At 41.7% G+C, this 25,919-nt stretch overlaps 1 protein-coding gene across 2 annotated transcripts in view; it reads left to right on the plus strand.

Moving 5' to 3' along the window:
• ADGRA3 (adhesion G protein-coupled receptor A3) overlaps positions 1 to 25,919 on the plus strand; it is a 135,604-nt gene that overhangs the window by 15,652 nt on the left and 94,033 nt on the right. For both annotated transcript variants that reach the window (XM_045474388.1, XM_045474390.1), the window contains exon 2: positions 21,296 to 21,367. In XM_045474388.1, the coding sequence (XP_045330344.1) occupies positions 21,296 to 21,367 (72 nt within the window). The remainder of the gene's footprint in view (positions 1 to 21,295; positions 21,368 to 25,919) is intronic.

Here is a 25,919-nt window from a genome sequence, read left to right on the forward strand (position 1 = left end):
ACTTCAGGCAGGTCACGATCTCGAGGTCCGGGAGTTCGAGCCCCGCGTCAGGCTCTGGGCTGATGGCTCAGAGCCTGGAGCCTGTTTCCGATTCTGTGTCTCCCTCTCTCGCTGCCCCTCCCCCGTTCATGCTCTGTCTCTCTGTCCCAAAAATAAAAATAAAAAATGTTGAAAAAAAAATTAAAAAAAAAAAATTCACTCCCCATATGAGGACATTTCGGAATTATAATACCTCGTTCCGAATATGTGGCCTGGCCTCATAGAAGGTCTAGAAGGTCTGTTCTTTTGAGGTCACAGACCCTTGTTTTGCTCCTTCCTTCAATTGTAGCACCTGGAGTACAGACTTGTATTGCACATGCACTTCTGTGATGGCCTCTTAGTGTGGGCTGGACCAACAGGGCGTTGTAGATTGTGTTTGGGACGGCCCTTCAGTCTAAACCCTCCTTAAATTTAATCGAAGGGAACTTAGAGTGGCCTCAGAGGTGTAAGTGTGATAGAGATTCTTTAATGCAACTGTTAAAGTTTTTTTTTTTTTTAAGTCTGTTTGAATCTAAGTCTAATTAAATTGATTCATTTCCCATCAAGATAAGACTTAAAAGCATCCTTTGTTTTATTGTGCAATGTTTCCCAGCTTTTTTCTCACGAAGAGGCAAGAGAAATTGACGAGTGTTGTATTCATCTCCAGGACCATGTTTAAGACAGATGTGCTTTCTATTAGATTAATCTTTTTTTTTTTTTTATTTAACCTGCCTTTTTCTTTTTCTTTTTAAACAAGACCAAGCATAAACTCTCCCTTAATGCCCAAGACTCGACTAGAATTCTAAAGTCATTACAGTACTGTGGGCCTGCAGTTCACCTTCACAATGCCAGGCTGCTCCTTCGTTCCTTGTGACTGGGTTCCGCCTCTCCTTTGCTTGCATTAAGGCAGGAGTCATACTGTGTGGAACTATTTATAATCCTCACTGTCTTACCAGATTGTGAACTCTTGATGGTGATATTTATCTCTGTGTCTTCAATGTCTCCCCCGTAAGCGCTCAGTAAATCTTTGTATAAAGAACTCTCATTTCCCCCCACTGGTTTTTAAATCAAGTTTTAAAAATGTTTCTATTTTTGAGAGAGAGAGTGTGGGGGAGAGACAGAGAGGGGGGGATACAGAGGATCTGACGTAGGTTCTGTGCTGACACCAGAGAGCCCGATATGGGGCTCGAATTCCTGAACAATGAGATCATGGTGGAAGTCAGAGGCTTAACTGACTGAGTCCCCTGGGCGCCCCTTCCCCAGTATTTTTTTTTTTTTTTTTCCTTAAGTAGGACTGGGAACAGAATGTTGCATTATCCTTAAGAGGGATGAATCTATCATGGATAAGCTTCAGGTTCTTGAAAGCAGAATGCCCAACCTACAAGATGAGGGCTTAGACTCCCACTCTTCATTTGCTAGTGAAAAATGTCTTTCCACATTAGTTTGTCCGCCTCCCTTCTTGATCCCACTCCCCACTACCTCTTGAGAAGCCCATCACTTACCTTTCCTGTGTTTTGAGTTTCTCTCCTACTTTGTGACGTTTCTCCTAGGCATACACCGCCATGTCCTTTTCTCCTCTCCCCAAACACCCCCTTGTAGCACCATGTTGGAGGGGTCACTCTCTTCCTTCACAATATAGCTTCTTGAAAAGAGGCTTGAATCCATTGTCTTCATCTCCTTACTCTTCATTTCAGTTTCAACCCATTAGTGTCTCGTGTCTGTACGGAGCCCAGCCTGAGTCCGTCTAGATGTAGACATTTTCCATTCACCACCTTGTGTGTTGACTTCTGGCTCTTTGATGGCCACCACCTGTTATCAGGCTCACCTAATGATTGGATCTTGGCAGTTCACACAGTTTGCGCCATGAAGCTCTTAGGAAGAAATGGTTAGCTTGGCTGTGTGGTTTCTCTGTCAAGATAGACCACGGAGAGCCTTATGTCCTAAATAATGCTTTTTGAAGTGCTGAGAATGGGTGTCATCTGATCCGAACCCATGAGAAATAGAGATTGTCCACTTGAGATTACTGCCATTGTAAAGCACCCTAGGTACCTGTGTGACCAGAGTTTTCAGGGTTCCTTACTTAAATAAACAAAATTATTGGAGTTCCTGCAGGGGTAAAGTTGAAACACTTATGCATCAGCTCGGCTAGAAGTTAGCAACCACAGACCGGGACCCTGAGCATAAAAACTTTGTCAGACTTTCCCTCGTTTAAGCTTTGTGACATTCTCAGGTACTTGAGTTAACGTTTCCATCTTTTCCCATTTGAGTGATTTTTTATTTATTTTTTTTTAATTTTTTTTTTTCAACGTTTATTTATTTTTGGGACAGAGAGAGACAGAGCATGAATGGGGGAGGGGCAGAGAGAGAGGGAGACACAGAATCGGAAACAGGCTCCAGGCCCTGAGCCATCAGCCCAGAGCCTGACGCGGGGCTCGAACTCACGGACCGCGAGATCGTGACCTGGCTGAAGTCGGACGCTTAACCGACTGCGCCACCCAGGCGGCCCTTGAGTGATTTTTTAAACCTTTTAAATTGTGGGTGTCCTGTTGGCACTGCGTGCGCAAAGGTGAGGGGGGATTATGGAGGCCTTCTACATGGTCCTGGTACGTTGAGTAGTACTGGATGGTGGCACCTTTCAAACGGAAGGTGTAGGGGTCGTGCAGTCTGGGAGTACCAGGCCCCTGTTGTGCCTGGAAGATATACCTGGGAGGTGAACCTAATCTGGCCCAGTCAGGTTCCCTCTCTTTTAAACTTCTTTGTTTTGCTAATCTATGAAACTGAGCCTTAGTGGTTATATTTTATTCTGACCCTGAGGGATTAGTTTTAGTTTAGGTTAGGTTTGGTTATTTTTAGGGATGCATTTATTTTTCTGTTGGGAGGTGGCGGGATAGTAAAGTCAATCTAGAGATTCTGGTCGTCTTGTTGTCTTTCAAGAGCATGGAATTGGAAAACACTACCAAGCCTTCTGATGAAATTAATTTGATAGACCTGCTGCTTCCAGTTTGGATGTCGCCTAAAGATTTATGATTGAGTTACATGGTTACAAACTGTTTCTTTCTGTTGCTGGTTTAACTTTCTCCCAAAACCGGTTTGGTAATTACCAGGAAATACTGGAGAACAGGAGAACCTTAAGCTGTCTATAGAGCCTTTCAGCCTTCCGAACTACCTTTATATACAAGAACCTTTCACTGAGTTATGAGTTGTAATGACGGCCAGCATTCAGATGTTTCTCATGTACCGGGTACTGTGCAAAATGTTTCACATACCACAGCTCAATCATGAAAACCAGTTCATGAGGTTGCTGTGGTCCCGCCCCTCCCCAACATCTGACAGGTGTGCCAGCTGAAGTGTGGACAGGTAAATCGATCCTCTCAAGTTACAGGCTTTGTAGGTTTCTGGCGTCTGTGTCCTCTGGGCCTCAGTATCATGTCCATAAAAGATAAAACAGACAACTTAGGTGCTCACTTAGGCAGTGGGATTGGGCTAAATCTTTTTTTTTTTTAATTTTTGAAATTTATTTTTAGAGAGCAGGGGAGGGGCAGAGAGGGAGGGAGAGAGAGAGAGAATCCCAAGCAGGCTGTGAACTGTCAGCGCAGAGCCCAATGTGGGACTTGATTTCACAAACTGAGAAATCATGACCCTAGCCAAAATCAGGAGTCAGATGCTCAACCGACTAAGCCACCCAGGCGCCCTTGGGGGTTAAGTCTTTGTCGAACAAAAGATATGGGACTTCTTTACTTTGAACCATTTCTTTAGCAGTGGCTGGCTGATGAGATAACAAGGTAACTGAGAATTCTCACCTGGTGCATATTCTGTCCAAGGAACTAACTGTTGAAGGAAAGAATTTTAATGTCCTATTTTCCTATCATCGAGTGGTTTTGGGGGGTGACTACGGCGGTGGCACTTAGGACGGCCGTGGAGTAGTATTGATGATTAAATAATCAGTCCTTTTCTTGTCTGCATTCTTGAGGTTGGAAATTGTACCCTGGAATGCTAATTGACCCTGTCTCAAGCCTGGCTGCCACGTTCAGATGAAAGGAGTGATAACGAAGGGAAGTAGCTGCATTTGGGTAGGTTTCCACTTTTAGGGAGGGTCCACACCTACGTGTCACAGTTGCGCTGGGTAAGCAGGGCACTGGCATTCTTATTCCCTATTTGATAAGGACGACCAGAAGGAGGGTACAGAAGAAATAGCAATGAAACCGGATGGCTGCGTGGGTGGCCTCATGGTAGCTTTGATACCAAGCAGAATGGTGACCCATAGCCAGTCCTCACTTTTCTGGCCCTCCCTTTCTTGAATAGTAAAATGGGGTTTTGAAGCAGATGATCTTCAAGGGCTCTTGAACTGTTAAAGTTGTATGATTTTATATATCCCACTAAAGCAGACCAAACCTGATAAAATCACGAGGTAGATTTAAAAATCCATGCATGTCGAATGAAGCTCAAATTGTTTTATTAGGATTGATTCATTGCATTATAATAGGTGCAGCAGCTGTTTTCTTGGGGGAGGGGGTGTAGTATTGGGTCTGTTCAAGTCCTGAGTCTGGTCTGTGTGGTTCCTGAGCTCCTGGGCATTTACTTTTTCTTTCTTTCTTTCTTCCTTTCTTTCTCTTTCTTTCTTTCTTTCTTTCTTTCTTTCTTTCTTTCTTTCTTTCTTTCATGTTTATTCATTTTTGAGAGACAGAGAGAGCATCAGTGGGGAAGGGGCAGAGAGAGAGGGAGACACAGAATTCAAAGCAGGCTCCAGGCTCTGAGCTGTCAGCACAGAGCTCAACACGGGGCTCGAACTCACAAACTGCAAGATCGTGTCCTGAGCCTAAGTCAGACGCTCAACCGACTGAGCCACTCAGGCACCCCACCTGGGCGTTTTCTTACCACTCCTGGGGCTAGTTGCCCCTCGCCGGCTGAGACCTGCCCTCTCCCTAGGGCTGCTGCCAGCCTTGGGACCGTGCACTCCCTTTCTGTTAATTGGATTTCTTTCTTGACTCTTAGTTCCCATCTTTAACATCTTGGTAGACTTTGTTAGCATCTGAACTCCGGGTTGTCTCTTTGTGTAACCCTGTTCCTTCCTCTGTTACAGGAATATAGATTTTTAACTTCCCAGCTCAATGAATCGGCCAGCTTGCTTGTCTGAATTTTTGAGTCTCAAAGGAATTGACAGGGTGTCCATAATGTTTGTCTTACTTTCTTTTCTTTTCTTTCTTTCTTTCTTTTTCCTTTCCTTTCCTTTCCTTTCTTTTCTTTCTCTTTCTTTCGTATATGAGAGAGAGACAAAGAGCCCGAGTGGGGGAGACACAGAATCCGAAGCAGGCTCCATGTTCTGAGCTGTCAGCACAGAGCCCGACGTGGGGCTTGAACCCATGAACCCCAAGATCATGACCTGAGCCGAAGTCAGATGCTTAGCTGACTGAGCCACCCAGGTGCCCCTAGACTTTCTTTTTAGCATAGTGAAGATACCCTTCATGACATCATACACACAGTCACGTATTTTTTCCTTTTATCTCCAGACTTAGTGCATCTTTTAAAAAAATTTTTTTAATGTTTATTTATTTTGAGAGTGAGAGAGTGTGCGAGCAGAAGCAGGGGAGGGACAGAGAGAAGGAGAGACAGAATCCCAAGCAGGCAGAGCCCAACGTGGGGCTCAAACTCATGAACTGCAAGATCATGACCTGAGCCGAGACCAAGAATCTGACGCTTAACTGACTGAGCCACCCAGGCGCCCCCAGACTTTATGCATCTTACAGATTGTGTGCCACACGGTTATTTTCTTGCTGGCATGCTCTCCTACCCTTTACGGCTTTGCCTGTATTACCACATATTTTTTTATTAAAAATTTTTTTTAATGTTTATTTTTGAGAGAGAGAGAGACAGAGTGCAAGCAGGGGAGGGGCAGAGAGAGAGGGAGATAGAGAACCCAAAGCAGACTCCAGGCTCTGAGCTGTCAGCATAGAGCCCGATGCGGGGCTGGAACCCACGAACTGTAAGATCATGACCTGAGCTAAAGTCAGACGCTCGATTGACTGAGCCACCCAGGTGCTCCACCACATATTTAATACAGATCTTTCAATGCCAGTGTTCTGGCTGATGCTGTTTCACGGCAGCCCCCACTGACTCTGAATACCTAACTTCTCTCTAAGTGGGTAGGCCAGCTTCTGGTCATGATCCCTCCACCAATTATAAAACTACATTTGGGGTCATAGTTGTCTATGATCTACTTCTGCACTGGAGCCAGTATGACAGATTTCTTGAGTGTCTGCACTGGTGAATTGGGAATAGCCATCAGGAGTGTTGTGTATCAGGAAAGAGCTAGGACTCACTCATGGGCTGCCGTGGGCCTGGGATGGGGACCACTAATGAGCTGCCCTGGGATGGGGAGGTGACGGCACACATGCCATTGTTTGCCAGTCGCCCCGGAAGCCCAAGACTCTTAATCATTTCTTTTTTCTTATAATCTTAGGATCATATGGCTTTTTGTGCATATCCATGTTCTTTACTGTTTGAGAGCGTTTTCAACAGCTACTTTAAGAGTGGCTTGGCATACATTTATAAAAGGTCTCAGGAGATTTCTTACTGGAAGAATTATTTAGATTCTATACTAAGTAGTAAGCTCTCTCCTTGTCAAAAATATTGATTTCACTCCTCAGTGATAGTTTCTAAAATGTACTTTCCAAATATCTTCTAATAGAGTGGCTCCTAGCATTTGGACCAGCAGTCTAAGGATCTTTGGGAGATTATACTGGAGGAAAATGCTGGTTCCCATATATTAAGAACTACAAATTAGTGAAAACAGACATGATCTATTAGAAATATGGGGCAGTAATAACAGGCAATGTCTTTGGAGCGTGCCAGATCCTGTCCTGTGTGATTTGAGTGTTGTATTAATTCATACAGTTCCCTGATGATATCATTATTCTGATCCCTCTTTTGTGTCTGAGGATGTGGGGCATGGAGGCTTATTGATTTCCCTGAGGTCACTGGCCAGTAAGTGATGGAACCGGGACACGAGCCCAGACAGCCTGACTCTAGAGCTCATGTTTGTAACCCGTGTGTTGTAATGGTCAAGGGGCATTTCCAGACCTTCAAGGGAAGGAAACAGATTCTCAGTCGCAAATGCAAATTAGAATTTTGAGGTACCACTTTTCACTACTTAGATTCAAGTGTGACTTTGGTAGGAACTACTTCATAGCTGATGTGTAGACTTAAATCCCTCCTTCCCTCCACCCACGTCTGCTCACTCTGGCCTCGCTGCTCTTGGAGCTCAGGTGTTCTGCAGCCCAGTGCCACCTGAGCAGAGGACCCGCCCACCCTGTGCCTGGACTTCTGACCTGTGTGCCAACTTACCGGTGTTGATTTAAAGCACTCAGTTTGTAAAATTTGTTGTGCAGCAGTAGAAAACTAATACAGAACTTTGAGGGGTTGTCTCTGTTTGAAAGGATTTTCCCCTTCCTGTCTGCCCTTTGAATTTCTACTCCCTTTAAAAAAAAAAAAAAAAATTTATTTCGAGAGAGAGAGAGAGCTTGTGAGAGTGAGAGCAGGGGAGGGGCAGAGAGAGGAGGAAGAGAATCCCAAGCAGGCACTGCGCTGTCAGCATAGAGCCCGATGTGGGACTCGAATCGTTGAACTGTGTGATCGTGATTTGAGCTGAAACCAAGAGTCAGACACTTCACCGACTGAGCCACCCAGTTTTTTGGTTTTTTTGGTTTTTTTACACAAAGTTCAGAAACGCTTGATCATTCTGCATTTCAGCAACATTTAAACTGCATTGTGTTTGGATCAGTCATGCACCCTTTTTGTCGCACTTTACATTTAGACCACAAGGATTATTTCTACACATGAATCTAGCTGTGTATCCTTGGTGTCCCTCCTAGCACAGAGTAGGTGCTCAAATATATTCTGAAGTAATGTGTAGTAGGTCTGTCAGGAATTTTAACTTAAAAATCAAAGATTCAGAATTCTGAAAGGACCTCAGTAGGGTCCCAGGAGAGAGCTCTCTATTTGATTAAAATGCCAAATAACTTGCTTTTATTGTATTCATAAATATTAAATGTCCAGTGTTCTTTATGATGTATAGACACCTTGAAAAATGGGCTCCCTTTTCTCACGGAGCTGGTGTGTTCATGAGATAAGATGAAGTGTTCTTTAATAAACGGTTTTTCATTTTTGGGCATTTTAGATGTATATCTAGACTGGCATAAAAAACCGTTTAGTTTTTCTTAACCAACTGCTATTTAAATACATGTAGACTTCCTGCTTAATGCTAAAGCATAAAAATAGATGATTTCCCTTTTGTTTATGAAACTGCTGAATAAAGAATCTGAAACAATTATAAGAAGGAACAGTCCTGAAAAAATGTCAGGTCTTTGATTAAGAATGAGTGGAAACTTGAAAGGTTATTTAACGAACCATTTGAATAGTTAAGCATGACCATATGCCCAAGATGACACCTGTTGTCTTACTGTAATTATTAATGGCACCTTGTTTTATTCTCAAGTGTCTGTTTGATGATAAATTATATTGTGACCCTGTAATAGTATGTTAGCAGTTGATGTCTTTGACTTGCTGTCTCCTTTTAATAATTATTCACCTCCCAGAGATTGAAGTTGGAAGTTGTACAGCATCCGCTTTCAAGAAGGCAGGCAGACTATCCTGAACTTCCTCCCGGACTCGCCAAATCTGTGGAAGCGATATTAAAACTGAATGATAAAAACACCCACGTTTTCATGTCTGTTTGGAAACTTACAGGGTTTTTTTTTTTTTCTTTATCATGGAATTCACAAATTTTATTAGAATACGCCTGGGTGTGTGTGTGTATGTGTTTAAAATTGATTTGCCTGGCATGTGGTTAGTTTTTTATAAGTCTTCAAACTGGAGATATCCCCCCCCTGCCCTTTTTGAGGGGTTTATACATATATCTTTATTAGACATTACTTTTTTATTGTGGTAAAATACACCTAACATCTCTAACCATTTGTAAGAGTATAATTCAGTGGCATTAAAGACATTTGCAGTGTTTATAACCACTGTTACTATACCTGCAGCATTTTCATCCTTTCCAGTGTAAACCCTGTACCCACTGCATGATAACTCCCTAAACCCCCCTTCCCCTGCACCCTGATAACCTCTGTACTACTTTCTGCAGAGATCTTTCCTTTTACTTAATTGTAGTCATTTTTATACCTATTCCATTTTTTTTTTTTTTTTAGTTTTATTTTTAAGTAATCTCTACATCTGACATGGGGCTCAAACTCACAACCCCAGCATCGAGTTTTATGCTTCACACCGACTGAGCCAGCCAGGTGCCCCCACTACCTGTTCCTTTTTTTTACCCTCTGGAATCTGTATTACTTACAAATACTCCAGATTTCATGATTTGCCTCCCACTGGTGTCTGTCTTGATTTTTATTTGCTGAATTTAAAAAGTCAAGCTGGGGGCGCCTGGGTGGCGCAGTCGGTTAAGCGTCCGACTTCAGCCAGGTCACGATCTCGCGGTCCGTGAGTTCGAGCCCCGCGTCAGGCTCTGGGCTGATGGCTCAGAGCCTGGAGCCTGTTTCCGATTCTGTGTCTCCCTCTCTCTCTGCCCCTCCCCGTTCATGCTCTGTCTCTCTCTGTCCCAAAAATAAATAAACGTTGAAAAAAAAAAATTTAAAAAAGTCAAGCTGTATGATCTCACTCATATGTGGAATTTAAGAAACAAATGAGCGAAGGGGGAGAGAGAAAAAGACAAACTGAGAAACAGACTCATAACTGTAGAGAACAAACTGATGGGTTACCAGAGGGGAGATGGGTGGTGATGGGGGGGCGGGAAATAGGTGATGGGCATTAAAGAGTAATCAACATCACTATTCATTAGGAAATGTATATTAAAACCACATTTAGTTACCACTGCGCTAGAATGGTGTAAATAAAAAATATTCTGGGCGCTCCTGGGTGGCTCAGCATCCGACTTTGGCTCAGGTCATGATCTCGTGGCCTGTGGATTTGAGCCCCGCATCGGGCTCTGTGCTGACAGCTCAGAGCTTGGAGCCTGTTTCGGATTCTGTGTCTCCCTCTCTCTCTGCCCCTCCCCTGCTCGTGCTCTCTCTCAGAAATGAATAGATATTAAAAAAAATAAAAATAAAATTCTGACAGCCGCACCGGTGGGGAGACTGTGCCACAGCCCTCACACAATGCCAGTGGGGGTGCAGTATGGTGCAGTTGCTCTGGGAAAATGATTTGCTAAGTTTTTTATGAAGTTAAACATGCATGAACCAGCGATCACACTTCCAGAGAGTCAGTTACTAAAAGAAATATGTTCACACAAAAACCTGTCTTCGGATATTTGTAGCAGCTGTAGTCCTATCACCAAAACCTGAAAGTTTCTCAAATGTCCTTCAGCTTGGTAAATGATAAACCGTGGTCCGTCTCTACCATGGACTGTTACTCAGCAAGAAAAAAGGAACAAACTACTGACATGTGCAACACAGATGAATGTCCCAGTATGTTAAAAAAAAAAAAAAGGCGGGGGCTGTGATGAAGAGTTATCACCTATAATACTCCCAAGGGTTAGAAATCATCTTTCTTGTAGCTCTCCTGGTTTGCCTACCCACCACACATATGGAATAGCATTTTGGGTGCTGGAAAGCCTTTGCGCTAGGTTGCCTTTTATTTGGTTACTTATGTGTTTACCTTTTCCAAACTCAGAAAATGAACAAGCAATTTAAATGGACACTTTACCAAAGGATATTTATCAATGACAAATAAGCATATAAAGAGAAGCTCGACATTTATACTAACAAAATTACAAAAGAGATACGTCATCATACCTACTAGAAAGGCCCAAATCAAAATGACAATATCAAACTTAGAGGGTGTGGAACAACTGGAACTAAGCGGGGCTATAAAAGGCTACGACCACTTTGAATTTATTAATGCCTAAACCCTATGGCCCAGGAATTCCAATCCTAGATATTTAATTAAGAGAAGAAAACTTACGTCCACAAAAAGTACGCACGTGGTCTTCATCACTTAGTGAGGAACCAGAAGCCCAGACACTGGTCAACAGGGATAGTAAACCAATGGAGGTGTGTGTATTTGCATGGTAGACTCCTACTCAGAAATAAGGGAGAAAATATACAGCAGTGTAGATGAATCTGAAATAATTATGTTGAAGACACAAACTGTGATAAGCATTCCCAAAAGACCAACTTAATTGATGGTGGTGGAAGTCAGAAAGTGATTTCAACAGGGTAGAGGGCAGGAAGGAATTTTCTGAAAGGATGGCAGTGTTCTCTGTCTTGTTTGGGTGGTGATTGTATATAAAGGTGTATAAAACTCAAAAAGCATCAAACTGAATACTTCTGTACATTTTATTATATGTATGTTACAGCTCAGTAATAACAAGGCTAGGATTGTGCATTAAAAGTAAGTCAAGGCGAGGTGCCTGGGTAGCTCAGTTGGTTAAGCATCCGACTTCGGCTCAGGTCGTGATCTCGCCGTCTGTGAGTTTGAGCCCCGAATCGAGCTCTGAGCTGACAGCTTGGAGCCTACTCTGGGTTCTCTATCCTCCTCTCTCTCTGCTCCTCCCCCACTCATGCTCTGTCTCTCTCTCTCAAAAATAAACATTAAAAAAATTTAAAAGACTTTGAGGACCCCACCAAGCATGTCTCAAAAGAAGAACAACCATAAAAAAGTGAGAAAAGTAGGTCAGTCAGTGGTTGAAGCTATACCCAGGGCTTCTGTGAAAATTGATTGGGCCATAATACAGTCTTGTAAACAAAAAAGGGATGAATCAGTTGCAGACTTTCGAATTTGCTTAGAAGAAATATTTAGACAGCATTTTGGTCTCAGGGACTGTGAAGCTAATATTGCCTTGTCTGCTCATTTTGTTAATGGGCTTCTCCCTGAGCTTAATGATTTATTAAAGAAACATAAAATAAGACGGGAGATCACTCCCCTTTCTGAGCTCCCAACATCTTGCTGAGCATTTTGAAAGAATATTAGAACAGAAAAAGGGGTTATCCAGCAAATAAACTCATGGCCCTACAGTTATAACAACTACAGGGGCCTTGACCAAACTTTAGAACTAACTTTGCACCTGCCTCTGTTGAGGAGATACTTGTCAAGACTATAAGCAAAAGGGACATTGGATAAAGGACTTTGCCCTCAAACAACCTGATTATCCAAGAAGAGGAAACACTCCACCTTCAGATTCTCAAGATAACACTGATGGGGCTGAGGAATCATCTGGTAAGCCACTCCCAGTAATTCCTGTAACTCATCAGGGTGAAATGAAACTTGAAATAAATGAGAAATATGCACTGTGCTGGTAGATACCAGAGGTACTCTTTCTCCTTTTAACTCCACCATGGTACAGCGAGAACTTCTTCAGAGTGATAAAATTGGTTTGGTGATAGGAGTCACGTCCAAAGAGTTCCTTTATCAGCGCCCTTAACTTTGGCCCTTACCCTCTTCTCCGAAAATCATGCCTGTCTCTTAGGAGACACTGACTCTGTCAATCTCCTGGCAAGTTACCTACTTCCTAAATTCAGAGGTCAAATAAATTTTGTCTTCCCCAACCATATAAATCTGTTAATTCAGTTTTTTGGACATGGGGGTCTGACATTTGACTGTTCAGGCGAGGTTCGCTAGTGCCTCTGTCACCAGCCTGCAAGAGACCACTGTTGAGCCCTCCCGCCACTCACAAGTTCAAGCTGTCCCAAGAACAGTGAGGGGTTTGAGCTGAGCACAGCTATGAAGTGGGCCATGGCAAGAAAAAGGGAAACCATGACCACTCCAGAGGACCCAGTGGCCAGAGAGAACAAGGGAACAATCCAGAAGTCTGTTTCTAATGACCTGTGTCAAAAGTTGATAAGAAACAAAAACCCAGTGAATCACCAAAGTAGTAATCAGTAGAACTTTACTGTGCACACACCGAAAGGCTGTTTGCCAACCATGAGCACTCAAACCGAAACATGGAATAAGACTCCAAGGTGGCTTATATCGCATGAGGGCAGTGAGTGTTCTTTACAGTGGTTATAGTAATAGAATTTTCTTAAATGTAAAGGAATTGGTTAGTGGTTACCTCATGTCAATTTTGGGGAATGAGGTTACTTTTGCTTATGAGTTTCAAATGCAGAGGCAAGAGGTGACTCAGGTTAACCTGGAGCTTTTGCTATTAATAACATTTTACCCCTTCATCAGTTGCTTTTTCTGTGTGTGACAAATGTATTTTAAATCTGACCATTTGACAGTATGGTGCCTATATCATAACCCACTGATCTTTTTCTATGGGTGATTTTGACTTTTTTTCATCTTTAGTCTTGATAATATAATTTGGGTATCTACGAAGATCAGTTTTCGTTTGCACTTTTTACTTGGTTAATTTAAAAAGCTCCCCCTGCCCAATTTTAGTTTAATCATGTCTCTCTGGAAGTTTAGCTGCTTCCCTTATAAATGAGCTGGCAGCTTATGAGATCTGTCGGCTGCTTGAGTGATAGTTCTCCATGACACATGAATGAATCCCACCAACCTCTCCTAAATGTTAAATTCTGAGAGGTTTAGCATTTCTGCTGCCTTTAATTACTCTGACTGCTGTATAATATGCAGTCGTCTATTGCACAACTTTTTTTTCAGTGCTGTATCATAGTGAAACCTTAATGTGTAAACATTAAGCCGCGATTAAGGATCCAGACTTAAAATTCAACCCCAGTTTGTGTGTATGCCAGCAATGACAGCTACTGATAAATTCTTAATTTCTTTTCCTAGCAGCTGGAAATTTCTTTTGATACCAATTTGAAGATGGTCCTAACTTTAGAAGGGTGAAAATGTGGAAAACAGTATCTTAGGACACTTCTATCGCAATATTAAAGGAAGAAAGCGAGATGTATTCTGGTAGAATTTTGGATTCCCTTCTGCCCCCTAAATTACATAAGCCTCAGAGAGAAGAAGTAATGAGAACAGCATTGAGGTTTTTACTCCTCATCTGTAACACTGGAAGCTGGTACATTGTAGGTGCGGGTGAATTCCTTAAGAAGGATCTTTGCCGATCCTTAAACCCAACCATATTTTTATTTTATTCATTTATTGAACAGATATTCTGGGCATCTTGCCAGTTGGGTCCTCTGGGAAGCACATGCCAAGTGCTTAGACGGGGTTAGAAGTAGAAGATTTTTACCGATGGAAATACAGTACATGAAGGGAAACGAAGCAGAAGTGGGCCTGGGGATCCTTCAGACTGGGATGCAGGTGTAGTCTCTGTGAAGGGAGAGGGGAAAGGGAGGACGACTGGGTAGACTATGGTGCAGTTGTACGGCAGTCTGGGCCCGCCCTGGTGTAGAGATTGCCCACTGGCGAGTCTGTGCTGGCCGGGAATGGAGAGCCTTCTGGGCCCCGCTGTGCTTTGTCCTTGGCTGGCATTGCCTACAAAGTGGCGGCCTCTGCTTAGAAACTGAGGCAGGTCCTCTGCACAGCTGCAGCTGGAGTCTCTCTGCTCACTGGCCTCCTGTGCAGGGTCTCTCTTAGAGGATGGTCTGAGGAGTGCGTCTCCACAGCCACGAGAGTCCCTTGCCGCGTACCAGGAGCTGTTGTAATGTTAACTCTGCCACTTGGTTTGAATCGGAACCTGGACCAGTCGCCTAACTTGCAGATTTTAGCTTTGGAGAAAATAATGCCGATATCGTAGGGTTTTCGCGAAGTCTCACCGCACAGTGGTCTCACTCACACGTTCGGCGTTCTGGTCTGTTTCCTGTGGGGACGCGGTGATGGTCAGGTTCGAGAAGGTCCCTGTGCGGGTTTCACCCGGTCATGGCAGACACGGTAAACGCACAGATACCTGAACGGTAGTCTCCCGGCCTGAGAGCTGCTCATTAAAACCAGGTGATGCGGCAGTGTTGAGCGCAAAACGTTTTTTCACACACCGGAGCTGTGAAGCCTACCACGCGGAATGTTTTCTGCAGAATTGAATGAACGAGTGCGCAGGGTTCGGAGGACACATTGGCGAACAGACTAATGGTACTTCGGACAAAATGTGCACAGCGCCTCTGGCATGCCGACTTAGGTGTGATTTCAATGTAAAGGGGACTCAGATTGATGAGTTCTGCAGTCTAGTAGATACTTATTCTTACTTGCTGGGAAGAATTAATTTCGAAACGAGCACTCGATGTTTCATTTGCTGGGAAACCAAAGGATAAACTGGGACAGACTGTGCTAAAACGGGGGTTGACAGACTTTCTCTTTTTCTGTAAAGGACCAGATAGTAAATATTTTAGGCTTGCCTGGCCGCCACAGCCTCTGCTGACACCACTCACCTGCGCCGTCCTGGCATGAAAGCTGCCGCAGACGACATGTGAACAAATGGGCCTGGTTGTGTTCCGATAAAATTTTGAAAAGATTGAAATTTATGTTCCATAGGATTTTCATGTGTCGCAAAAATACCATTCTTTTGATTTTCTTTCAACCATTAAAAATATATAAAATCCATTCTTGGAGCCTCCCGGCTGTCCAAACAGGTGGTGGGTTGGATTTGGCCACCCTGTGGACTAGAACTTTGAAGAACGTAGGAGTAACCGGATTTCATTAGTGGGATAAATGAAGCAAAGCACTAAAATTCACTTTTGAGGAGTTAGCATTTCTGATTTTAGCTTTTTGCAGGTGCTCCTAAATTTTTAGGGCATCTGCCGATTGAGGTTAGTGACTCAGAAGCTTAGCCTAGCCATATTGTCTGTTTTTCTTGTATTTGATAAAGATGTGGCAATAACAAGTATTACTCTACATAATAAATCTAATGCAGAATCAGTTTGTATTACCAGTTTGTATTGCTTGAGCAAATCAGAAATGTCAAGCGATGGAAAATTTTAGTACCCATATTTAAAATGCATACCTTCAGCCCTCTGTATGTCTTTGATCTTTCTGTATGAATACCTGAAAAGCTCTCTCTCTCTCTCTCCCTCCTCTGCGTGGTATCCCATTTTGTGGATAACTAACCAATCCTGTATTACTGGAACCAACCTAAATATCCAGTCGTTAAGTTTTATGAATATAGTGCAATGAATACTTTTGTTCTATAAATATACAATTGCATAATTTAACATATAACATGAAATGTATATTGCACAACTACAAGTATGTCTTTAAGGTAAATTTCCAGAAGTGGAATTAATGGGTCAAAGACTGTATATGCATTTGAACTTTTGCCTTGCATAGTGTGATTGTATTGATTGATATCAAATTTGAGTGGCTGTTTCCCTCTGAATATAAAGTGTGTTGTCACATTTTTGTTTTTGCTCATTAAGTGAATTATGGTATCTTGTTTTAGTTTTAATTTGCATTTCTGTCATGATTGTGGTTGTATATCCCTTCATATGATTATGATCCATTTGTATTTATTTTCCTTGAACTGTCTTTTTATGGCCTTTGCTAGTTTTTCTATTGGGGATTTTTTTTTTTAAGTGCTTTTTATATGTTTGAGGAATTAGTCCTTTGTTTTTGGTGGTAGTCCCAAGTATTGTATATCTTTTAACTTTGCTTATGATTTTAAAAGTACCAACGTTTAAAAAATGTAGCCCTGTTTACTCCTTTTCTTAGTTCTTTAAAATCTTGAATTATTATGACTTGTAAATCTGTCTGCCCCGCCCTTTTTTTGTCTTTATGAGACTGCCTTTGTTTTAACTATGACATTCTCTTAGTCTTCTCCCTTTTTTTTTTTTTTTTAAATGTTTATTTATTTTTGAGAGAGAAAGAGACAGAGCATGAGTAGGAGAAGGGCAGAGAGAGAGGGAGACAGAATCCAAAACAGGCTCTGGGCTCTGAGCTGCCAGGACAGAGCCTCACGCGGGGCTTGAACCATGAGCTGTGACATCATGACCTGAGCTGAAGTTGGACACTTAACCGACTGAGCCACCCAGGCACCCCTCCCTTTATTTCCTAAGGATACTTGTCATTGGATTTAGGACCCAAACTAATTAAGGATGATCTCATCTCAAAACTTTGAACTTCATTACATCTGCAAACATCCTTTTCTTTTTAAGGTCACGTTCCTAGGTTTTGGGTGGACATATCTTTTGGAGAGCCACTGTTCAACCCACTACAAGAACTCCATTTGATTGTTTTTCTGATTTTTTTTCCCTCCAGTGTTGACTTCAAGAATTCGATTCCTGACGTTTGATCTGAATATTTAAAGCTCTTGAAATATATTTTCAGTTCTTCTCAGAAGGAAAATTATTCTGTGCCTTCTGCCATACAGGGTGCGGGTGCTATGAATAGCATAGCGTTCCATTCTGGGACTTGGAATAGCAAGTGGCTGAGAACGTGTAATACTTAATTTTTATTTTTTTCTACTCCATAAACTTTTGATTTTTTTTTTAAACATGTCTACGTTAAGTCTTACTCCTTTTTTCATGTTTCAGCATAAATGGTATATTGAACTAACTTGCTACTGTGTTCAATGATAACGGGCATCCAAGGCTTCCTGCAGTGTTTAAATTCAAGAGGCATGAGCCCAGAATAGCGCTCCTAAGCATTGTCTGTAGATATGGTAGTGTTATAATATCGTTAGTATAGAACAGAAATGGGTATACATAAGCTTTATAACCTTGGTCAAGTTTTATACTTTTTATTTAGTTACCTCCTGGAAAGTTTGAAGTTTCAGAGATGTCGGCAAAAATATTGATTAGAATGGGTTTTAGGTTTATAATGATACATGATATTATGCCTTTGCTAACTTCACAGTCCCCAGTCTCAAAATTGAGTGTAAAAACTGTCTGCAGAGTAAATTTATTCACACTGATCCTGTTTTCTTACACAAAATCCTTAAACACATCAAGTTATGTATAGACTGAATATATTAACATGAGGTTGTAAACTGTATTTTTAAGGTTACAGTTATAACTTTTTAAGTGTGATAAAATGTCTTCCTTTTTACTCTTCTCAATAAAATCTATCATTTATTGTACTAAAAGCCTTTATGACTGAGCAAAATGACAGTCCTTTCGCTGAAGCAATACTGGATTGCAGTGAATGTAATTCAGCCAGAGCCCTGGATGTTTTTCACAAGCTACTTCCATATTTGGGTTTCATTCTTCACTCAGACACAGGGTACTGATGTCACCAAGCCTGTTACCTGTTAGATTGTGTCATTTTCCTTTGTTTCTTTAACTTTTGGTTTATCGGTTATAAATTCTCAGACACTGTAAAGTTCGTCAGTTTTGCTCATTGAAACACGGATACAGAAGTTTAAAAGGGGCTAGAAAAGGATCTGGGTGGTCACTCTGGTCTGATTTTTTTTCCGTCTTAAAGGTGATGAAATTGAAGTCTAACTAGAGAAGTGAACTAAATCATTTATTGCTGGTGAGGTCTCTATTAAAACTCCGGGCTCTGGATCTCTGCACCATTGTTCATTGGTCTACTTTTAGTGCCTATTTATAGTGCCTGCTAAGTTGCAAACTCTCACTACGTAAACATTTCGTGAATATAAATAAATAAGCATGAGTCTTTAATCTCAAAGCTTCAAGTATTCCTTCGGTTTTTATTTGTAAGATATAATTCTATGCAAAATTAACGCAATTTCAAGCTATACCTGCTTATGAAGATTCTTATGTTTATCATCAGGAGAAAAAATATTCAAAAAATAAGAGGAGTCTGCTAGATGTTTCAAAAAAACTACAAGTATAGGGAATAAGAGAGAAGCTAGTAGAAGCCTCATCACTAAGGTAGTGATCCATTAGGATGTGTTTCTTCCCAGTCTTTTTTTTTTCTTCTTTTTGATCTCTGTATAGATTCTTTTCAGTCAGCGATATCACTTTTGGTGTTTGCTTCTGAACTGAGTGTAAGCATTTTCCTTTTGATCAAGTTTCCTTTGAACGAATTCTTTTTTAATGGATGCATGAAATTTTGTTTGGATGTGCCATCATTTAACTCTTCCTCTTACATAATGTTAACATGAGGTCGCTGGATGGATATCCTCCTTGTCGGATTTGGTGACATGTTTAGGAGTGATGTTTTAGAGAGCAAGGTGCACTCCCAGGCTGCTTGAGAAAGCTGGTTTCAGTGACCTTTGTGGCCAAAGGTGGGCAAGACTTAGTTTGCTTTTGCTCGAGCCAACCACCTCACTTGCAATTTTGATTGGAGAAAATGGTATTGTATTTTCATGGCAGTTTATTTGACCACCATGTTTTCTTGGTCCCGATGGTTGATGCCTTGTCTTTGCTTTAGGAACAGCTTTGAGAAGCAAGAGGTTACATGGTAATACACTTGGATTGCAAGAAATATTGGAACGATGATGGAAGGGGCTGCCTGGGGGGTGCAGTCAGTTGAACGTCCGATTCTTGATTTCAGCTCAGGTCATGATCTCAGGGTCGTGGGATCGAGCTCCGTGTTGGGCTCCACGCTGAGCATAGAGCCTGCTTAAGATTCTCTCTCTCTCTCTCTCTCTCTCTCTCTCTCTCTCCCCCTCTCTCCCTCTCTCCCTCTCTCCCTCTCTCCCTCTCCCTCTCTCCCTCTCCCTCTGTCTTCTCTCCCCCACCTGTCTCCCCAGATTGCACTCTCTCTTTAAAAAAAAAACAACAACAACCAGAAACAAAAAAATGAAGGAGGATGTGCGACTTAGACGCAGGGAACAGAATCTGAAATTTGATGAATGCTCGTTGAGTGTGTCGTGCATTTTCTGATTTCCTCCTGGTGTTTATGAGTAGATATTATTCTTCCTGTTTTATGTGTGAGATGTGGACTGACTTACCCAAGATCAATGTAACTTGAAAGCAGTAGAGCTGAGTTTTAAACATGGGTATCCTTGACTTGAGAGGCTCCTAATAATCATTCCCAAAAAAGGCTCTGAAATATGAATCTGCCTGAACAGGGCTTTTTTTTTTTTTTTTTTTAATTCCACTTACATCAAAAGAAATTCAGATGTCAAATGGCTATTTTTGTTTGTTTTAAGACAAATAATCAAAGCTTCTTCTTTTAGGGGCACCTGTGTGGCTTAGTGGGTTAAGCGTCCAACTCTTAATCTCAGCTCAGGTCTTGATCTCAGGGTCATGAGTTCAAGCCCTGCATTGGTCTCCATGCTGGGCACCATGCAGGGGAAGCCTGCCTAGAAAAAAAAAAAAAAATTCTTCATTTAGAATAATAAAAGTAGATAAAATAAAAATGAATGCCTGAAATCGTATGACCCAGAGGCATTCTGTTATTTGTATATACACAGAATTGCTGTGTCGCTCTTTCCAGGAGAGAGGGGCCACTGCTCAATCTTGTGCCCATTGTGAAGAATGTCCCTGAAGTGCGGCATGTGTGTGAGGTGCGTGACGTGAAGTGTGTGATGGAGAACTTTCTTGTCCATGAGGCCAAGAGTGACTTTCTTGACCTATGTTGGTGTGTGTTGAATGTGGAGTGTAGAGTAGAGATTTTCTGGGTTTGTGATCTGATTCTGGCATTTGCTGGTGTAACTTTGGGCCATTAACCTAACTAAATCGTCTCTACCTTGGTTTTCTCACTTTATTATTTGATGTCCCCATTCCTCCAAATCAAGTAGCTTTAGCATTTTCACTTTATGGAAAATATTTATTGGTATTTTAGCTGCCAACGGTGCACAGTTACAATGCCTGGAGAGGAGGCAAGATCGTGTACACACAAGTGCCTTCTTGGGCAAGTCCTACTGTGGGGGTGGCTTGACTGACTTCTTGCAATAAGTTCTTGTTTTTAGGTTGCATTTTTATGAACGTTGTACCTGATACGTGACATAGAATACTGTGATACAGGTACCTGTGCCCTCTGTACGTGAGGATGAGCAGAAAGCTTATTTTCACACACAGAGGCGCAGTACATTTGCATACTGTTAAATTACAAATAATATTCAGCGTTGAAATAATATCTAGAGGTTGCTTTATTTCTTTGTAAGATCAGTATTTTATAGTGTGTTACACGTTTTTCTATTAAGTTTCTAGTTTTTAAATAAGCCTTCAACTTACATAAATTGGTTTAATTATATAAACGTATGTGCTGTTCTTCTCATATTGAACTTTAGAGCTATTTTGTGTTCACTTCTCTCCCTTTTTACTTTAAAATGATGGGAACAATTTAAGAGGCAACAAGACAGACGTGTGCGCCAGTTATTTTAGGTAGTTTCTCAGAGAGAAAGAAGGTCCTGTTTTTTTTTCAGGCATCTCAACGATTATTTGGGTAATAGATGACTTTCTAGAATTTCTCATAGGTTTAAACATAGGGAACTAAATTATTTTGATATTATTGGTGTATGTATATTCCACAACTTACATTTTTTTGTCTTTTGTTTTTTCCCTGTCATTTTTAGGATTCTGAGTAACAATAAAATATCTGAGCTGAAGAATGGCTCATTTTCTGGGTTAAGTCTCCTTGAAAGATTGTGAGTATTGTTTATTATCTCTTATTGTTATTTCACTTACTGCATTTTTTTTTTTTTTGCTGTTTATTATGAGCTTTACTTGAGTGAAAGATAATACTAAGTGCATTTTCATTATAAGACTGTTACTAAAAACTTGAGTTTTCCCAACATTTTATTTCAAAAAATTTCAAGAATTTAATGTCAGAAAACAATTCGTTAATTAGATGTTGGCAACCTTGCCGAAAAAGGGCCAGATAGTAAATAATTTAGGCTTTGTGGGCCATATGGTCTCTGTCACAGTGCCTCGTTTTCTGCCATCGTAGTGGGAAAGCAGCAAGGGACAATAAATACATGAATCATTGTGGAGGCAAAATTATTTGCAACGCAGGCTGAGGTCATGGTTTGCTGATCACTGGTTTTTGGAGCATAGATGCTATTTTGAAATTCTTTCATGATGTGTATGTCTTATAAAATAAGTAGAATTTAAAAAATACATCAAGGGGGGTAACTTTTGGATAAACTTTGATATTTTATTGAATGTGGTAATTTTGTTTTGCTTAGAAATTAGGTCTAGTTTTGCTTATGATCAGATATAAGTAGCACTAATTTTTTTTTTTTTTTTGCCTTGGAGTTTGCACAGTGAATATTTAATTTGTGTGTATCATGAATGATATTTCTGGTTCTTGTTTCAAATTCCCTTATTACTCATACATTTAGGATAACATCTCAAGACATTTTTTTTTCTTTTTTTCTTTTTTTTTTTTGAGTACGCTTCATGTCCAACGTGGGGCTCGAACTCACGACCCTGAGATCAAGAGTCCAATGTTCTACCTACTGGGCTTGCCAGGCACTCCTGGGATAACATTTGTTCAGATGAATATAAGGCATAGATCTATAAGGAAGCTGGACCGTGAACCTCTCCACTTCTGTTGAATAATAGACTTTTCCTTATTTTCTTAGTTCTCTTTGCTTTACTTTCTGTATTTCTGTGTCGTCTTTCTTGACTGTTTTACCTAGTAGCTTCTACAGTCGAACGTCCACAGGACATTTATTGCTCTGATCACTGATGTGTTATTTACGCATATACCTAGAGTTTTTATTTATCCTTTTAGAAGTGTCTGTTCTTTTCATTCATCATGTGTCTTTTTTTTTTTTTTTAATATTTATTTTTGGGAGAGCACAAGTGGAGTAGGGGCAGAGAGAGGGAGACAGAGGATCTGAAGTGGGCTCTGTGCTGACAGGCTGACAGCAGTGAGCCAGATCTTGAACTTACCAACTGCAAGATCATGACCTGAGCTGAAGTCAGATGCTTAACTGACTGAGCCACCCAGGTGCCCTGATTTACTGATTTCAAAGCTAAAACCTCTATAGTTTTTGTAATTTCCATACCAACTCCTTGAATAATCTCTTGATTCTTGCTTTCTACCATTTTCAGAGCTCTTCTCATTTTCCCTCTCTACCGGGTCACCTAACTGACTCTGGACACCTAACTAATGTCCTCTGTCTCTGTGTGTCACTGCCCCCTCCTCGTGATGGAATCCAAACAATATCTTGCCCTTCCTTTATGTCTGTCAACTCTACCTTGTATTCTTCTGTGGTTTTCTTCACTGTAAGATTCTCCTCATGGATTCTGGTTTGCTTTGGGTTCTCCTCATGCTATCTGTGAAGTATCTAGGTAGCTTCTCTTCTCAGACTCTGCAGAGACTTTGGGACTTTGTCTTGGGCTCTCAGTGCCTCACACACAAGCTGTGTGAGTGCAGTGGTTGTCTTTGGGCTGCCATAACAAAATGCTGTAGACTAGGTGGCTTAAACAACAGAAATTTATTTCTTCCCAGATCTGGAGGCTAGAAGTTCAAGATCAAGGTGCTGGCAGAGTTGATTTCTTCTAGGGCCTTAAGGGAGGGATCTGTTCCAGGCCTCTCTTGTTGGCTTGTAGATGGCTGTGTTCCCCCTGTGTCTTCCCATGGTCTTTCCTCTTTGTGTGTGTCCACATTTCCTCTTCTTACGAGGACACTAGTCATATTGGATTAGGGCCTATGCCAGTGATTTCATTTTATGTCGATGACCTTTTTAAAGAACCCATCTCCAAATCCCAAGTCCCATTTTGAGATAAGAGGGGTTACGACTTCAGCATAGGAATTTTGGAGGACACGATTCATCCTGTGACAATGATTTAGCATTTTTGTAAGTTTACTTATGTGTGTTTTCCCTGCCTGTTTACTAATTACTCTGCCTTGGAAGGAATGACAAAACAGAAAAAAGGATTCAGTGTTTGGCTGTTGAGTTTCAGAAGTCCTAGTCCAGTATAGAAAAGAGATTTGGGAAAAGATAACATAAGAGAAACTTCCTTCTTTCCTAGATACACATTCTGTGGGCTCAGTGGAGAGTTAGAGGGAATGTAGAAAGAGTGTTTATGCTGGCGGGTCCTGAAGAAGGGTCTCTGTCTTTGCTTCCCCACCCCTACCGGGTTTAGGGGAAGGACAGGGAAAATGACCATATAAAACGAATGAATGGTTCTGAATCTAAGGGCAAAGAGCCTCTGAGTCCTCTTTCCTGGAGAGGAAGCAAACCCCCAAATTTCCCAGGACCCAGTGTGATCTAGGAGCAGAACCGGTCACACAGCCATTGAGGCACATGGGCTAGGTCATTCTGTTAGAGTTCCCAGGGAACAGCAGAATGGCCCTTGCTGAACACAGGGATGGGTTGTTCTAAAAGAAGGTAGAAGGATCTGGGCTACTTCTGGGGAACTCAGCCTAAGACATAGCTAGCCACGTAAGTGACTTAAGGTCTTTATGAATGACATCATTTTCAAAATTTTCAGAGTTACTGGAAAATACAGTGTAGCTGATTTTATTCCTTCACTGGTCATTCCTGGTGCATCTCTCCTTGTGTCTTCCCCCTGTGAACCTGAGAGCCTTTTGTGCGCCAGCACTGGAAGGAAAGTCACTGCCCCAGGGACCCTCAACCAGTGACCGAGAGTAGATGGTGGGTAACCACCTGACCACCTCCCCTCTCAGAAGGGGTGATGCTCTCTGCTGTGCCCCAGGGGAGATCTCCTCACCAGTGCCCCTTGTATTGGCTTCCTTCTCATTAAGGGCTGGCTGGGTTGAATTGACTGGCAGATATGCCCCAGAGGTTGAGGAAACCTACAGGCCAAGCTGTCCCTGGCAGTTCTTTTGAAGAACAGCTTTTTTTTTTTTAATGTTTGTTTATTTTATTTATTTAAAAAAATTTTTTTGCCATTTATTTTTGAGACAGAGAGAGACAGAGCATTAGTAGGGGAGGGGCAGAGAGAGAGAGAGAGAGAGACACAGAATCTGAAACAGGCTCCAGGCTCTGAGCTCTCAGCCCAGAGCCCGACACGGGGCTCGAACTCGCGGACCGCGAGATCATGACCTGAGCCGAAGTCTGACGCTCAACCGACTGAGCCACCCAGGCGCCCCTTGTTTGTTTATTTTTGAGAGAGAGACAGAGAGAGACAGAGGGTGAGTAGGGGAGGGGCAGAGAGAGAGAGGGAGACACAGAATCCGAAGCAGGCTCCAGGCTCCGAGCTGTCAGCACAGAGCCCGATGTGGGGCTCGAACCCTGTGAGATCGTGACCTCAGGCAAAGTTGGACACTTAACCAACTGAGCCACCCAGGCGCCCCTGTTTGAAGAATAGCTTCTTCAGAGGATTAATTCTCTCTCTCTCTCTCTCTCTCTCTCTCTCTCTCTCTCTCTTTCTGATATATTAAAACTGGCCTGGGTACACATATTCATTTTAGAGTATTGTGATTCTTCTTATTTGCCACTATTTAGTGACACTCCTCTATAGTCTAATTACTGACACTAAAATTACATACCAGGGAATGTGTTTAACTCCCCACCTTCCATTCCACCCCGAAAGATGGGTCCAGGTCATGGTGGCATCTTTTTGTAGCTATTGCTAGAGCTAGCCGGAGCCAGTAAGAGTGATGAGGGGTATTTAGCTGTGAGAAAGAGGTGTGGCTCCTAAGGAATTACAGGAGGAAAGACTTCACTCTTTTTCATGACTTTGTGCTTGGCGATAATTTGTGGACCTTGGGATATCCTATCATGGTTGAGGGTCAGCCCGAAGGCCAAGTTGACATTCTGAGAAGGGCAGACTCCAGAGATGGTTGGAACTGACCACTTAGCCTGTCCTGTGTCTTGATTTCCCTAAATGCCAGAGAATTTCCTTTATTGCTGAGGCCTTTTTGAGTAGAAATTTTGGATACTTCAGTTAAAAAGCATCTTTTCTGATACGCTTGGCATTCTTTCCTAAAGGAGTGTGTTCTTTTTCCAAGCACTGTTAAAATACTCCTTTGATTTTGTTAAAGCAGTTCTTGTGCACTTTTTCATTTATTTTTTAATGACCCAACATATTTAGATTTAGCTATAGACCCTAAAGTTAGACTCCTGTTCCCTAGGGAAGCTGTGTTTGGTAAGAAAGAGGAGAGATGTTAAACGAGAGAATCTGACTATAAATATCGTTTGGCAATGCCTGATTAATATGACTATTAGTAAGTATTATATAATATGTCAAGGCGTGTTTATTATTAAAGGAAAAGTGTAT

This window comes from Leopardus geoffroyi, chromosome B1 (assembly GCF_018350155.1).
Source record: "Leopardus geoffroyi isolate Oge1 chromosome B1, O.geoffroyi_Oge1_pat1.0, whole genome shotgun sequence".
Classification (NCBI taxonomy): Eukaryota; Metazoa; Chordata; class Mammalia; order Carnivora; family Felidae; genus Leopardus; species Leopardus geoffroyi.